This window comes from Notamacropus eugenii, chromosome 3, assembly GCF_028372415.1.
Source record: "Notamacropus eugenii isolate mMacEug1 chromosome 3, mMacEug1.pri_v2, whole genome shotgun sequence".
Taxonomy (NCBI): Eukaryota; Metazoa; Chordata; class Mammalia; order Diprotodontia; family Macropodidae; genus Notamacropus; species Notamacropus eugenii.
The window spans coordinates 295,331,934-295,346,937 of NC_092874.1; the positions used below are offsets into that span (position 1 = coordinate 295,331,934).

General features: G+C 46.7%; 1 protein-coding gene across 1 annotated transcript; it reads left to right on the forward strand.

Annotated features, from left to right (window-relative positions):
• Nucleotides 1-1,966: 1,966 nt before the first annotated feature.
• Nucleotides 1,967-5,699, forward strand: GALR3 (galanin receptor 3). Its single transcript, XM_072656042.1, has 2 exons — nt 1,967-2,495; nt 4,677-5,699. Exons 1-2 carry the CDS (start codon nt 2,143-2,145, stop codon nt 5,545-5,547), a joined length of 1,224 nt encoding a protein of 407 aa, XP_072512143.1. The 5' UTR covers nt 1,967-2,142; the 3' UTR covers nt 5,548-5,699.
• Nucleotides 5,700-15,004: the final 9,305 nt, after the last annotated feature.

Here is a 15,004-nt window from a genome sequence, read left to right on the forward strand (position 1 = left end):
ACTCTCCTAGGACTTAACCTGGTCCAGCCACATGCCTGAGTCCAAAACTAAAGGGCCCCCTGGGGTAAGATGGACCGCAGTGCCCACTGACACCAAAGCATTCTGTCAGGGTTATAATTTCTACAGAGAAAGCTTCTCTCTCTCTCTCTCTCTCTCTCTCTCTCTCTCTCTCTCTCTCTCTCTCTCTCCATCTCTCTCTCTTTAATGGACCTTCAATTTCATTAGTTTGGAGAGTTATTAGTGGAAACTGACTTCATTAGGATTTGAAGGATTAGGGCCTCTCTTCTACAGCTTAAAGTCACAAACAGTTGCCTGGGACAGTGAGAGGACAAATAACAGGTCACACATTCAGTATTGCAAATCCAAGACCAGTCTTGAATCTAGATTTATGTGACTCTGAAGCCACCTTTCTTGTCCATTATACCTGAATGCCTCTTTATGGCAACTTAGGAAAAAAATGGAAAATAGAATGGACGAGTTGTGGACTAAGGACAAAGAGAAAACATTGGACAACTGGAATCCACATAATATAGAGCACGTTGGATGGACTGTCTGGGGTAGATTTATGGAAAGAAATGGACAAGAGTCCCAGAGGAGGGGCAAGCAATCTGTGTCCTTGATGGGGATATTTATATCGGTGGAATAAAAGATCCTTCTAAATCTGTCCAAAAGAGCAATGAGCTGCCTTGCAGAAGAGGGACCTCAGACCAAGAGACTGTCACACTGAGACCGGAAGGCTGTTTGTCAGCGGTCCTCCGGGGGGATTCCTACCCGGGTCAGAGTGGAACTCAGAGGTGGCCTCCAAGTCTGGGATTCTGTGATTTCATAACCATACGACCCAAATTCTGGATGTGAACCCAGGCGTCCTGGCTGCTAGTTCTCCTCTCTCTTCTTCCATCACCTGCCTAGAACTCAGCCTGCCTTTTCTTTCTAGGATATGAGAGGGGGAAGGGGAGGGAGCACACAGAGGGAAATCCAAGCAGGGACCAGAAACGGACGGGTTAACTCCCAAACCGGTGTCAGACACAGAAGAATCAATGGAGTACTCTGCAGGTGAGAGAGAGAGAGAGGGAGAGAGAGGGAGAGAGACAGACAGACAGAGAGAGAGAGACAGAGAGAGAGACAGACAGAGAGAGAGAGAGAGACAGAGAGAGAGAGAGAGAGACAGAGACAGAGAGACAGAGAGACAGAGACAGAGACAGACAGAGACAGAGACAGAGAGACAGAGACAGAGACAGAGAGAGAAATGAGAGATAGAAGGAGAAAGAGGGAGGGAGCGAGAGGAAAAGAGATGACCTGGCAAAACTGAGAAAGGAAGAGAACCATTTCACTGGATGGAGAGAGTAAGAGTCCATTCTGGGAGAAGCAACAGGCAGGAGGGGGAAGGGAAAGAAAAAAGAGGAAGAGAGAGAAGGTCCAGGGAAGGCAGAAGAGAAGAATGAGGGGTAGTGAAGGAAAAAGGAGGGGGGAAAGAAGATAAGAGAGGGGGAGGAGAGAAGAAAAGGGGGAGGTAGGTAGAGGGAAATGATTTTAAAAGATGGAGGGAGGAAGCAGGTGAAACCTGAAGAGAGAAAGATGGCAGAAGGGAAAGGACTGTGAGATGATTCTGAGCCAGGGCATCCCCTCCACCTTGGGTTCGAACCAAATCCAGAGTTCTTATCCCTTCCCTTTCTGTGCTTCAAAGATCAGGTGGGTACAGCTCCAGACAGAGTTAAGGTTGAACGTGGTACCCCTACTGAGGTAGGGAAGGTGAGGGAACCTGAGGGAGCGTGGGGGTGGTGATGTGCCAGCCTTCTGGGTTTAGGAACAGCTGCCAAATGACTATCTCCCTCTTTTCATGCCTGGCTGACCCAAGTGTTGGGAGAAATGGAAGGGGGTGGCCCTGTTGTCTCCCCCACCCCTACTCCTACTGCTACTTATCTCTGCTGATCCCGGGTAAGAATTTCTAAGGAGCCTGACTTCTTTGAGTCTGCTGGCAAAAAGATAACCCCTCTTAAGGGTCCCTAGACCCTTCTCTGATCTCTGTACCAATTTCAGGTATGTGGAATGCACAAAGTGGGACCTGGTCCTCCAGAGGTAATGTGACTGGGGCAGAGGACAGTGAGGCTGAGATCTCCCTTCTCCTAGCACCCTGATGTAGAGATGCCCGACCTGTGGAACATGTCCTCAGAGGATCTGGGCACCCGAGGGCCAGTGGGCATTGTGGTTCCTGTGGTCTTCGCCATCATCTTCCTCCTGGGCACGGTTGGCAATGGGCTGGTGCTGGCTGGGCTGCTGAGACCTGGACGGTCCAAGGGCAGCCCCACGGACTTGTTCATCCTCAACCTGGCCGTGGCTGACCTGTGCTTCCTCGTGTTCTGCGTGCCTTTCCAAGCTGTCATCTACACCCTGGACAGTTGGCCCTTTGGGACCTTTGCCTGCAAGGCTGTGCATCTGCTCATCTATCTCACCATGTATGCCAGTAGCTTCACATTGGCCGCTGTCTCCGTGGACAGGTAGCAAGCTGGACAATCCTTTGCCCAACATCCAGCTCAGGAGGTGGGGGGCTGGGCTAGGCTGCACCTAAACTTCCTCCAAATGTCTGCCCTTTGGGGACCTCCTAGCAGCAGTGGGGAAGGATGGAGAGAATATTGAACTCATAAGCATTTATTAAGAGCTGACTATGTGACAGGTATTGGCAAATATGATCTCATTTGATCCTCACAGCACCTATAAGGTCAGTGCTACTATTATCCCCATTCTACATGTGAGGAAACTGAGGCAAATAGGGTTAAGTAACTTGCCCATGGTCACATCTAGTAAATGAGAACTCAGGTCTTCCTGACTCGAGGCTCAGAACTCAATCCCTGTTAAGTGTGTGTGTGTGTAAGGACTGTGTTGGTTTTGGGGGATACAGTGTTTTTAAAAGTATATAACTCCTGCCTTCAGGGAGCTTACAGCTTATTAGGGTAAAGAAGTGGGGGCTCAGATGGGGTGAAGGGGAGATCTCGGAACTCTGGGTTCACCTGCTGTTCTGAGTTTCAGAAGGGTCCCTGGGGATGAGGGAACATGATGACACTAACAGCTGGTGCTCTCCTTAAGGCGATGCACAAGTCATTTAGACTAGAAAGGAGTACCAGCTAACTGGATGAATGAATGAGTGAATGATGTGATGGATGAAAGTCTGGGAGACTTTCTAACCAGTTTCTCCATCTGTAAAATGAACATAATAATAGCCCCTCCTTCTCAGGATTGTTATAAAATATTTGGTAACCCTTAATGCTTCGTAGAAATGTGGGCTCTTTACTCTGGAGTCGGAGGACTTAGGATAAAATCCTGCTTCTCAGGCTGTGTTACCTTGGGCAAGTTGGGGCAGCTAGATGTTGCAGTGGATAGAGCACCAGTGCAGGCATCAGGAGGACCTGAATTCAAATCTCACCTCAAACACTTGACACTCACTAGCTGTGTAACCTTGGGCAGGTCATTTAACCCAAATTGCCTCATCCTGGGTCATCTCCTGTCATCCTGATGAATATCTGGTCACTGGATTCAGATGGCTCTGGAGGAGAAGTGAGGCTGGTGACCTGCACAACCCTCCCTCACTCAAAACAAAGTCAAGTGCAAATCATGTCATTATTTCTCTGATGGCATGGTCTTCTTTGGCAACAACATATACCTTGGGCAAGTCACTCAAAATCCCTGGGAAACTAAGGAATCCTTAAGGAAAGTAAGGTTTCCTTCTCTTCAAAATGAGGGGACCTGGTTTGGGGATGCATTGGATAGAGTGATGGACCCGGAGTCAGGAAGACCTGAGTTCAAATCCAGTCTCAGACATTTACTGGCTGTGTGACCCTGGGCAAGTCACTTCACCTTGTTTGCCTTAGTTTCCTCATCTGTAAAAGTGAGCTGAAGAAGAAAATGGCAAAGCACTTTAGTGTCTTTGCAGAGAAAATCCCAGATGAGGTCACATGACTGAGATGACTGAACAACAATGACAAAATAAGGGGGGTTCGGACTCAGTGCCCTCTGAGGGACCTTCTCGCTCTCAGTCTAAAATCCTGTTATTTTTACAAAGCAGTGTTCCCATTAAAACCCAGGAATGAGATTTTTCTGCTGTTTCACAGATTCAATTAAACAAATCCAACATACATTTTTGGAGTGTATACCTCCATGTAGAGTCCCTGCCTTGGTGCCCGGGGACGCCAAGATGAAAAATAACCCAGCACCTGCTGGGTTTCTGGTTTAATCTAAGGCTTCTAGGATTCCTCACCTCACAAAGTGGGTGCTCTCTCTGCTGTTAGAGACTGCTAAGTCTCCCCAAGTATCTCGGAATTCTCTTTATCGGTCCTTTCTTATAGCACAATAATATTTCATTCATTATCTCACAATTACATTTAGTCATTCTCCAAATGATGGTATTCTCTATGCCAGGGAAGTCACAGGTCCCTCTCCTGCCTTGAAGAAACTGAGGCATGAAATTGAAGTGTTTTGTCCAAGATCACAAATGAGCCTCTCTGAGCACCAGGTCCTTCCTGCTGCCTCTCCCAGCACATCAGGGCTAGTCTGAGGGAGGCCTGGCATGCACTGGCAGGGGCCAGACTCTCTCTCCTCACAGTTGTATGTCCCACCTTGGCAGGCAGAAAGGAGAGAAGACAGACAAAGCTGGGATTCATGACAGTTCGCCTTCATTTCTCCAGGTATCTGGCTATCTGCCATCCTCTGCACTCTCGATCCCTCCGAACAGCCCAGAACGCCTGGGTAACCATTGGCTTAATTTGGCTCCTGGCCTTGCTCTTTTTGGGACCTTACTTCAGTTACTACTGGACAGTGCAGTACAGGCGGTTGGTGCTGTGTGTGCCAGGTTGGGAGGACGAGCATTGTCAGGCCCTGGACCTGGTGACCTTTGCTGTGGGATACCTGCTGCCTGTGGCTGTGGTCAGCCTGGCCTATGCCCGCTCCCTCTGCTTCCTCCGGGTAACGGTGGACCCCAGGAGCCCAGCCTCGCAGGCACGCTGCCAGGCCAAAGCTCGGGCTGGCCGCACCATGTTGGCAGTGGCTGCCCTCTTTGGCCTTTGCTGGCTGCCCCACCACGTGGTCATCCTGTATTTCTGGTTTGGTCACTTCCCTTTCAACTGGTCCACCTATGCCTGCCGCCTGGCATCCCACTGTCTTTCTTATGCCAATTCCTGCCTCAACCCTCTCATCTATACCCTGGCCTCGAAGCATTTCAGAAAGCGCTTCCACCACCTCTGCCCCGCCTGCTGCCTCAGCCACCACCAACAATGCCTCCCAGACCAAGGATCTGGTCCCCCAAAGGGGGCCAAGGCCCACCGTGGGATCCATGCAGCATCTTTCAGGCTAGCTCCCCTTCCCAGGAGGGGCACATGTTCAGGGATCCCCCAGCCCCAGATGGAGGGGACTCAACCCCACCATGTAGGAGGGCAGTCCTCTGTCAAGGGGAAAGAAAGGGTCCTGCTTCCTGGAGTTGTTAGCAGGGAAGTGAGGAACGATGCTTGTTCTCACCCCTCTGAGTGCTTCAGCTGCAGAAGGGAATCAGATCTCAGTTAAGGCATCAACTCTTTCCCATCAATCCTCCTATACGGGGAGGAGTCAGCCTGGCTGGGGTCTGAGATGAATTAACTCACCTACAAAGAGGTAGGACTAGGGCCTGGGGACCATGTCATTGCCCAGAGTCTGAGCATGAGCCTTTCAAGGACCACTGCTAGGGAAAGGAGTAGGAGAAGAACTCGGGAGATTGTGACTTAAATTATGGACCATAGACTCAGAGACTCTCAAGCCACAAAGAGCTCAAGTTTGCCTCTTTCTCCTTGGCTCATAGCCCTGACCAGGAAACCTTGGACAATATGCATGAAATTGTCTTTCTACCTACAAGCATGTGATTTACAATTCTACGGGTGAGGGGTTTCCTGAAAGAAGGTAGAAAACAAGACAGAGACCCTTGGTTGAGCAACCATGAGTGCCAGAGAGGTGTGGACACCCCCAGAATGATGTACAGTCAGTGTCCCATAGAAAGGCTTGCTTGACAGAGGCCTGCACACAAGTCCCATCTTTGGCTACTGCAGGGGAGGGAGGGGTGGGATGGGGGGAGTGGGATTCCTCTGCATCTCTGACTCTATTTCTCCTAGTTATCTCCATAAGTTGGCCCAATTTCTTAAACAAAATGAAGGTGCCTCCCTGGGGTTCTCCAGTCTTTCTGTATCACCTCTCCACTTAAAAATGAGCACAAAATCTTCCCCCCCCCATTCTCTTCCTCTCTTGGCTCACCAACACCCCCTAACCTCGACCTATTACCAGCCTCCTCCATAGCCACATACCATTAATTCTTCTTGATCGCTCTGTATTTTTAAGCCTTACCTTCCCCAGTAGACTCTTGGAGGGCGGGACCCTCTCTATCCTATCCTTCCTTTGCTGTTCACTCTCCCATTCATCAGATATCCTCAATGAATGAACACCTCCTGTATTTGGAACTGGGGAATTCCCATATTTTAGGGCTGTGTGGTTTCCTAGGTGTGGCTCTTCTTGGAGCTAGTTTGGTGAAAGGCCATTTCAAACTCCCCTAGACTGGGCCTCTCTGGGACCACAGAGACGTCATTGGACTCATACCCCAAACCATTCCTTCTTATAGAATGAACATACGGCTTACATTCTGTTGGTATGCCTTCAAAAACACAGGCTCTGTTCCCCCATAAGGGATCAGAAGAGGTCTTGAACAGAGGAAAACGTAAGAATTTGACCCAACTCTTGCTTTCAAGAAGCTTCCAGAATGTCAGGGGAGATAAAGCTTGTATGTAGATAAACTGTTAAATTTTTGAATTTATATCTTTTTAGATTTTTTAAAATTTATGAATTTTTATTTCTGAATATCTCTTCATCTCTTCCCCTGCAGACCATCCATTGTGACAAAATAAAAAACTTAGGGAGGGTGAGAGAACATATCAGTAAAACTATTCCATGAATCAATTCTGACAGTAATGCAATGTTCTACACCCATAGCCCACCACCTCCGTAAAGAAGGGAAAGGAGTGCATCTTTCTCATCTCTTGGGAGCCAAGTAGGGAGAGACAAATAAATTCAATAGTTCATGCTATGGGCCCAAAGAGAAGTATAGACAGTTGAGAATTAAGAGTTGAAACAGGCCTTAACCTTAAGAAGGTAAGAGATGAGAAAGGTTGAGGGGGGTCTGAGAAGGAAAAAGTTTCCAAAAGGGGTGTATTTAGGAATTGGGGTGTCCTTCTTCCTCGTTTTGGGTCAAGTCCTATCCTGAACCCTGGTGTCCATTATTATACTCATCCTGACCAGGTCAAACAACCCGTCCCATCTCTAAATCATTAGTTGCATGGTCAATTCGTGCCTGGTTTCTCAGACCCCCACCCCCTCTCCCACCCTTGCACCCTCTTTTCTTCCCTCAAGCCACTCCCTCTGTTGATTATCATCAATTCATCCTATATGAATTTTGTTATGTGTAGTGGTTTGCATGTTGTCTCTTCCATTAGACTGTAAGGTCCTTGAGAACAGGGACTGTTTTTTGCCTTTCTTTGTATCCCCAGGGCTTAGCGTAGTGTCTGGCACTTAGTGTTAATAAATAATACTTAACTAATAAAATTAATTAATAAATGCATGTTGGACTCATCCAAAAATGGATTGAAGGTAGTTTTTTACTCATTATGTGGGAAAGACAAAAGCAGATGACATTCACAATTTTCACAGGATTCCAACAGTATTGGGGTAGAGTTGGAAATCTTGTCCCAAGACACCCTAAACTGGTTTAAATGACCCGTATCAAACAAAGCCACTCCCCAACCCTTGCTCATGTGAGGGAGTCAAGGCCAGGCTGCCTTTGTAGTTGCTGAATCATTTCATGTTCGACTCTCCAAGGTCCCATTTGAAGTTTTCTTGGGAGACACCAGAGTAGTTTGCCATTTCCTTCTCCAGCACATTTTATAGATGAGGAAACGCAGGCAAGCAAAGGTAAGTGACTTGCCCAGGGTCACATAGCTGCTAAGTATCTGAGGTTGGATTTGAGCTCAGGTCCTCCTGACTCCAGGACCAGCACTCTATCCACTGTGCCACTGGACTGCCCTTCTGGAATGCTGTCTTGATTCACCTGCTACCTCCAGCCTGGGTCAAGCCCAAACCCTTTCCCCTCCCCATGGAATCAAATCATTTGTGAGATAGCAGAGACCTCAGAGATTATCTATCAACTTCTTTTTGAGCCTTTCAACCAATTAATGATCAAAGAAAACCCAATTTAAAAAGGATTTCTGTGGATGATAGGCATTGGTCTCCAGCTACCCCATCTGTTCAAGGGTGGAAGAGGACAGCATGGAACCCTGATTCCAGCAATAATACCTTGGGAAGAGGCTATTTGGCCTTCCAGGAACAGGAAACTCCACCCACCTGAGACAGGTATCCACTTTGCAATAATTATTAGCAAGTTCTTCCTTACATTGAGTTGACTCTTGTCCCTACCTCCTGCACCCAAGGCTCCTTGTTCTGCTCTCAGAGATCAAGCAGAAAAAGACTAATCTTTTTACATGAGAAGCCCTTCAGATATTTAAAGACAGCTCTTGGGTCCTTCCCCAAAGTCTTTTCTTCTCCAGGTAAGGAGCACCAATTCCTTCATCCTGACTTCCAATTCTCTCCTCTCTGGAACTCTGGAGTGTCCACATTCCTTCTGCAATATGGCACTTAGAACAGAACTGGTTGCTCCAGAGATGTACTTCTGGGGATGAATAAGCAGCTGTGGTTCTGCCCTCCTCCACCCACACCAAAGCCTCACCCAATCCACCAGGGCTGTGGCCAGGACACACTAAGTCAAATTCACATTTTTTTCAAAGCACCAAGGAAAGATTTCATCCTTAGATGGTGTCTGAGCTAAGCCTCAAAGGAGTATCTGCTTCAAAAGAGGGTCATGGTTCTGATTCTAGCTGTGTGATTGTATTTGAGTTGCTTCACCATTCCTGGGGGTCTCAGTTTCATTGTCTATAAAACTAAGGGGGTCAGGCTAGATGTGCCTGCAGTTGTTTCCAGGTTTAGGAATCATGCGAATCATGTGAATCCTCTCTTCCCCTCCAAACCTGCAGGGCCTCTCTCCACCCTGGATGTGCCTTCCCTTCCCCCTTTCTGGAGAGTAGAAGCCTTAGGCCTGGCTTGCCCCAGAGACAAATGAAGTCCATCAATCTTTCTCCATGATGGGCTAGCTAGAGCGCAGCTGAGCTCCCAGAGAAGCCATCACGTTTATGAGTTTTTCTGCTCCTGCAGCAGCCTGCTGGCTGCCTTCCCCCTGCCCCATGACAAGGGAGAGGGGAGGCTCAGGCCCTCCAGACCCCCACCGATTGGGGTGGGGAGGGGAACCTTTGTCTCCCACAGCAGGAAGATGGCAGCTGGTCCTTGGAAGGCCTATCCTTCCCTCGTCTCCTCTTCAGCCCCATCCTCTCCATGATTCAAATCAAGAAACATTAAGTACCTACAACGTGCCAGTCAAATCAGGGGGCAGAGGTCCTTTGACTACATAGACGTGGGTTCCTCACTACCAACGCCTCTTGGGCCAGAAGGAGCAAAAGTCATTGCTCCCATCTCTGTACTGTGCCAGGGACAGGTAGGCACAAGTACTATTTATTCCCATTTTAGAGAGGAGGAAATTGAGGGTCTGTGAGGACACAACCAATAAAAGGGTCCCATCTCCACACTGCAGGCCCTCTCCCCACAGTGATATCCCACGAGTGGTAGCCAATCCCCTGGCATACTGCCCCTGGAAGCCCTACCCTAGGAGCTAGAAAGGACCTTAAAATCAAAGATTTAGAGCTGGAAAAGGTTCCCCCATTTTGAAAATGGGGAAACTGAGGCATGGGGAGGTTAAGTCCCTCTGAGGGTTCACAGCCCTCCAACTAGTTAGTGTCTGAGGCAGTATTTGAATCCAGGTTTTCCTGCTGCCAAATCTAGACCTAAACCTTCATTCTACCCAGGAATCCATCAATCTATAAGTATTATTAGGTGTTTAACTGCACTAAGTCCTGGGGATACAAAGAAAGGTCAACTCATGGCTCCTGCCTCCAAGGAAGTCACACTGTAATGGTGGAGACAACAGGCAAGTGGCTGTGTACGTTCAAAATCTATAGAGTGGAATAAAAGTTAATCTCAGAGGAAAAGGAGGAAGGAAAAGCCTCCATGGAGGGAAGGGACCCACAGCTAGCAAGAGTCACAGCAGAGATTCAAACCCAGGGCTCTTGATTCTGTCTCAGCGGGCCAACTCCAACATAAACAGGCCTGTGATCTGCTGCAAAGAGCTTTCTCTTCTGCTCGATCCAGCTGGTGCTGGCTCAATAAAGCCTCCATAGGGCTTAGAGATGTGATCCGGGCCGGCAGACTCACAACTGAGCTGGGAAGCAGGAGACTGGGAGGAGAAATAGAAGCAGGGGAATGGGCCAGGTTCCCTATCTAGGAAAATTAATTTTGTCTTCCACTGGGGTGGGAGACAGCGACCCAGCCACTTTGCAAGCTCCTGAAGCTGATTTAAAGGTGGCTGATAAAAGACTCAGAGGAGCAGATGGTCTTAATTATTCTGACAAAGGAAATCGAGACCAAGGGCCAGGAGAGCAGGGAGATGGATGGAGGAGGGGAAGGGGAGCACTGACTTGAGGCTGGGTCAGAGCCTGGCATGGTACAGAATAATACTTTACCATGTTTCTCCAGACACGCCCTCCCCTAGCCATCTCTGAAGCCCACCTGCTTCAAGACAGGGAGCTTGCTGGGAGAGGAACCCCGATTGCTCAGTCTGGCTCTGGGGTTAGACTCCATTGGGGTGAGTCTCCTTCCTCTATCCAGTTTTACCCTGTGGCCCCCTTCACCCCATCCCTGACCTGAGATAGGGTTCTACTAGCAAAAAAGGGATGTATTTACCTCTCACCTACCCTACCCTAGACATGGAGAAGGGAAGGGGCAGGAGAGAAGCACTTCTGAAGCTCCTTGGCAGCTTTACAAATATTACCTCATTTGATCATGAGATGGGAGAGAGCAGGCCTAGCTCCCTCTTCAACCTGTACACCCAAGGCCTCTTGGGGAAGGGTCTGGAGATACCTGTGCCAAGAAGACCCCATCTAGGACCCTGCTCAAGCTGTGTTGTGTGGGCAATCCCCTCCAGGAACTATAGAATCAAACAACCAAAACATCCTAGCCCCTTCTATGGATGTAGCTGGAGGATGCAGGATGGGGAGGAGGGGAAAGACTCAGAGAAAAGTAAAGCAAAGTCGTTCCTCCCTCGAGAAGTTCATAGTCTAGCTACACCATAGATTTGGAGACCACAAGTCCTGCCGAGGCATGAAAACATGCTCCACAAATATCAGTCCCCATTATAATTATGGTCCCTCCAGTTCAGCAGGCAGGCAGGTCATCTCTCATTTCTGCCTTCACTTTATGCAGAGTAGACTAGGGCATCGCCAGCTTGCTGCCTCTTCAGATCCTCCCTGTCCTCAATGATAAAGGCTTTATACCTCTCCTCGGGAACCAGTCACCATGAAAAATATCAGGAATCTGTGGACTGACCCTCTCTTTCCCTTCTAGTCATTGCTTTGTAAGATGCTGATGCTCAAATGCACTTTCTGTCACCTGTGATTTAATATCTCTGAAAATGAGTGTCCCATGATCCCCACCTTAATAGTGTCACTGGGAGAACACCAATGTTAAGAAGGTGGGCATTGTATTGACTAGGGAAAAGCTAAACAGGTTGTGATACATGGATATGATGCAATGTTACTGTCGTGTAATAAATAGCATATCTAGAATTCAGAGAAGTATCACGAGATTTATGTGAACTGATACAAAGTGAAAGAAGTAAAACCAGGAAAACAATATGCTGATGACTGCAATGACTGTAACGATGATGGCACCTTTCAGTCCTAACTCACAAAGTAGTTTCAGTTTTACTTTTCATGTGGTTCTTGGGGAGCAGACTCACCACTTTAGAACGATACTTTTGGTAACATTTAGTGATGGAAATCTATGTGGTTTGTTTTGTATTATGTTGTACATTGTTAAAATTCTAAATTTAAAAAAAATACCATCTTGATGACTCTAAAGTAATTTGCTAACTATCTTGATTCTTCAGAAACAATTACTAATAAAAGTTTAAAACGATAAAAAAAGTTCTAAATCCATAATTCTACTAGAATCATGCGATTGGTTCCATTTCATTTCTTTTTGTTGGCTTTTTGCTTTAGGGCTGATCTGGCTTTGCTGGATGGTACACCAAGCTTTCCATAGGTTCTTTTTTCTCTTCACCGGTTTTTATGAGTCAATACTGATTAATTAAAGGTCAATTGCAATTTTAAAAAAAAATGTTGATTGAGGCTCATTATGTCCTGCATCTTCCAATTCTCTTATTACAGAAAATATCCACAATGGGCATGAGTGTGATTTCTATCTACACATCTTTGGTCTCTTCCATTATTTAAATGGAAACTTTATGTACCAGCATACTTACTATTTGTTTTCTTTTTCTGTGCTCCATATCCCATAAAGTCCCTAGCACATGGCAGGCACTTCATAAAAGTATCTTTCTGATTTAAGTAACTGAGCCTCGAAGCATATGTTGACTTGGACTAGAGAACCTCATTGAGTACTTCATAGATTTCTCTCCTTCATCCTCTGCCACAGATATTGCCATATAGACGGCCATTGGCTTCATGGTAGAACCTTTATTTACACTCCTGGATCCTGCAAGGCAAGATGGTGAAGTGTCTCTAAAAAGATGTCCTCTTGTGCACGATGAAACTGACCTCCCCAATCCCTCTCTTTGCCTGAGAATATGAGAATCTTCCTCCCAGGTAAACTGCCAACATGGATATGGCTCATTACCTCCCAAACTACCTTATATTTAATGACTATATGTATTTGTATTTATTAACTTTATATTATATTAATATAGATATATTAGTAATACATTAAATAATATATAAGACAAATGTATGTTGATATATAATACAAATATACAAGACAATTATATGTACTAATATAAAAGACAAGTATACGTTCATATTTGAAACAAGTATATATTAATATATAATTAAAAAGCAAGAATATATTAATACATATGAAAAGCATATACACTGATATATAAGACAAGTATATGTTAATATGTCAAGAATATACTAATATTTAAGATAAGTGTAAATAAATAATGACAAGTATATATTACTGTATGAGATAAACATATTGTGTGTGAACATATGTATACATATTTACATTTCTATGTGGATTATGAGAATATACGCATGTATTTTTATATTTCTATGTAGTGTATGAATATATGGATATATATTTTTTATATTTCTATGCAGTCTTCATCAGCATGTAAGATTCTGGAGATTAGGGATTCTTTCATTCTCTGTACTTACCCCACAATGCTTGGCACACAGTAGATACTTACTAAATCCTTGAGTTATGGGCCACAGGACAATAGATCTAGAAGCATAAGAAGCCTAAAAGGCCTCCTAATCCTCCCCTTCATTTATAGATAAGGAAGCACAGTGATTTACCAAGTCCCACTGGCAGGGAGAAACAGGCAGAATTAAAATTCAGGTCCTCCTCCAAAACTATTCTTTCCACTGTATTATTGCTGCCTCCTCATTTATTCATTGACGGAAGGGGAAACTGAGGCTCAGGAAGCTGAACCCAAGCACCTGACCTGAAATCCTTCCCTCTTTCTGTTGCTACACCACGCTGTTCAAATGAAAAGATGACTCCCTGAGATGGCCTGGCCTAAGTGTCCCCAAAGTGGCCTTGACCATAAGGACTCCAGGAGCCTGGAGGAGGGGACCTCTTGCTGAAACCAGTGGTGAGGTCTCAGTCAAGGCTTCCCAGAAGAGGGGGACATGAACTGGACTTAAGGAAGTGGAAGAGGAATTGAAAGCAGCAGAGACCCAAAGGGAGCCAGTTCTTGGTATGAGCCAAGATGTGAAGACAGAAAGGCATTGAGCATTGGGAAAAGGGTGGCATCCATGGCCAGGCCAGCCTGGCAGGCAGTACATGAGCCATGCAGGTGAGCAGGGCTATGTAAGGTCTAACCTTGGGGCCAGTTCATAGGGAGCCTTGAAGGCTGGGCTAAGGGTAATCTCCCTCAGGACTTCACGGTGAGTGTGTCTGTTACTGGAGGGACAGAGAGATGAAGAGGACTTTTGAAAGGAAATGTGCAGTGTCAGCCCTGGACATGGTCAGGAAGATATGGATTCAGATTCCACCTCAAACCCTTACTGGGTGTGACCCTGAGCAAGTAACCTAGCATCTCCGGGTCTTAGTTTTCTCATCTGTAAAATGGACTTAAGTCTCTAATTCCGTTCTAGTTCTAAAATGAGCCAGGGTCCTGTGGTTTGGAGGGGAAAGGGGATAGCTGACATACGCTTCTCCTTCATCATCCTCTACTCGAAGCTGGCTGAGAGTTGCTATTTGTCATCTGAAGGGTGTGTACTTGGGGAATAAATACTAATTAGCTAGGCCAAGGTTTCCCATTAGTGAATATCAATTTGTCGTCCCTGCTCAGAGGCTCATTTGGTGTGTCACGGGCTTGTTTCCAACCTGGTCACCAGGGCCAGGGAAACGGGAATTTAAAATCACCTTTAATTGGACTGGAGCTGCAGAAAGGAAGCAACCACCTCCATGAATGGGGAGTGGGGGTGGAAAGGATCGGGACAGGGCTGGGGGGAACCATGACACTGGAGGAGGGGCAGGGCAGTAGAGCAAAGAGGACCTCGGAGAGAGAGGGGCTGAAGGAACAGGTGAGAGGAGGAAGTATCACAGGGCAGAGCAAGGAGAGTCCTGAGTCTCAAGTCAATCCCCAGGTTCAAGTGTCTGTTCCGCTGCTGGACCTTTGCCACCTTAGGCAAGTGCCTCAGTTTCCTCATCTGCAAAATGATCTCTCTCACCTATCTTCCTATGCCCCATGCTAACTCTGTATTCTTAGGGGAAGGAACAACCACCCAGAACCCTTCTTTGCCTTTGAAATACAGGCAAT

Coding starts and splice junctions, on each gene's coding strand:
- GALR3 (XM_072656042.1), top strand. CDS start 2,143: ATGCCCGACCTGTGGAACATGTCCTCAGAGGATCTGGGCACCCGAGGG. Junction 2,496..4,676: donor GCCGCTGTCTCCGTGGACAG/GTAGCAAGCTGG, acceptor TCATTTCTCCAG/GTATCTGGCTATCTGCCATC.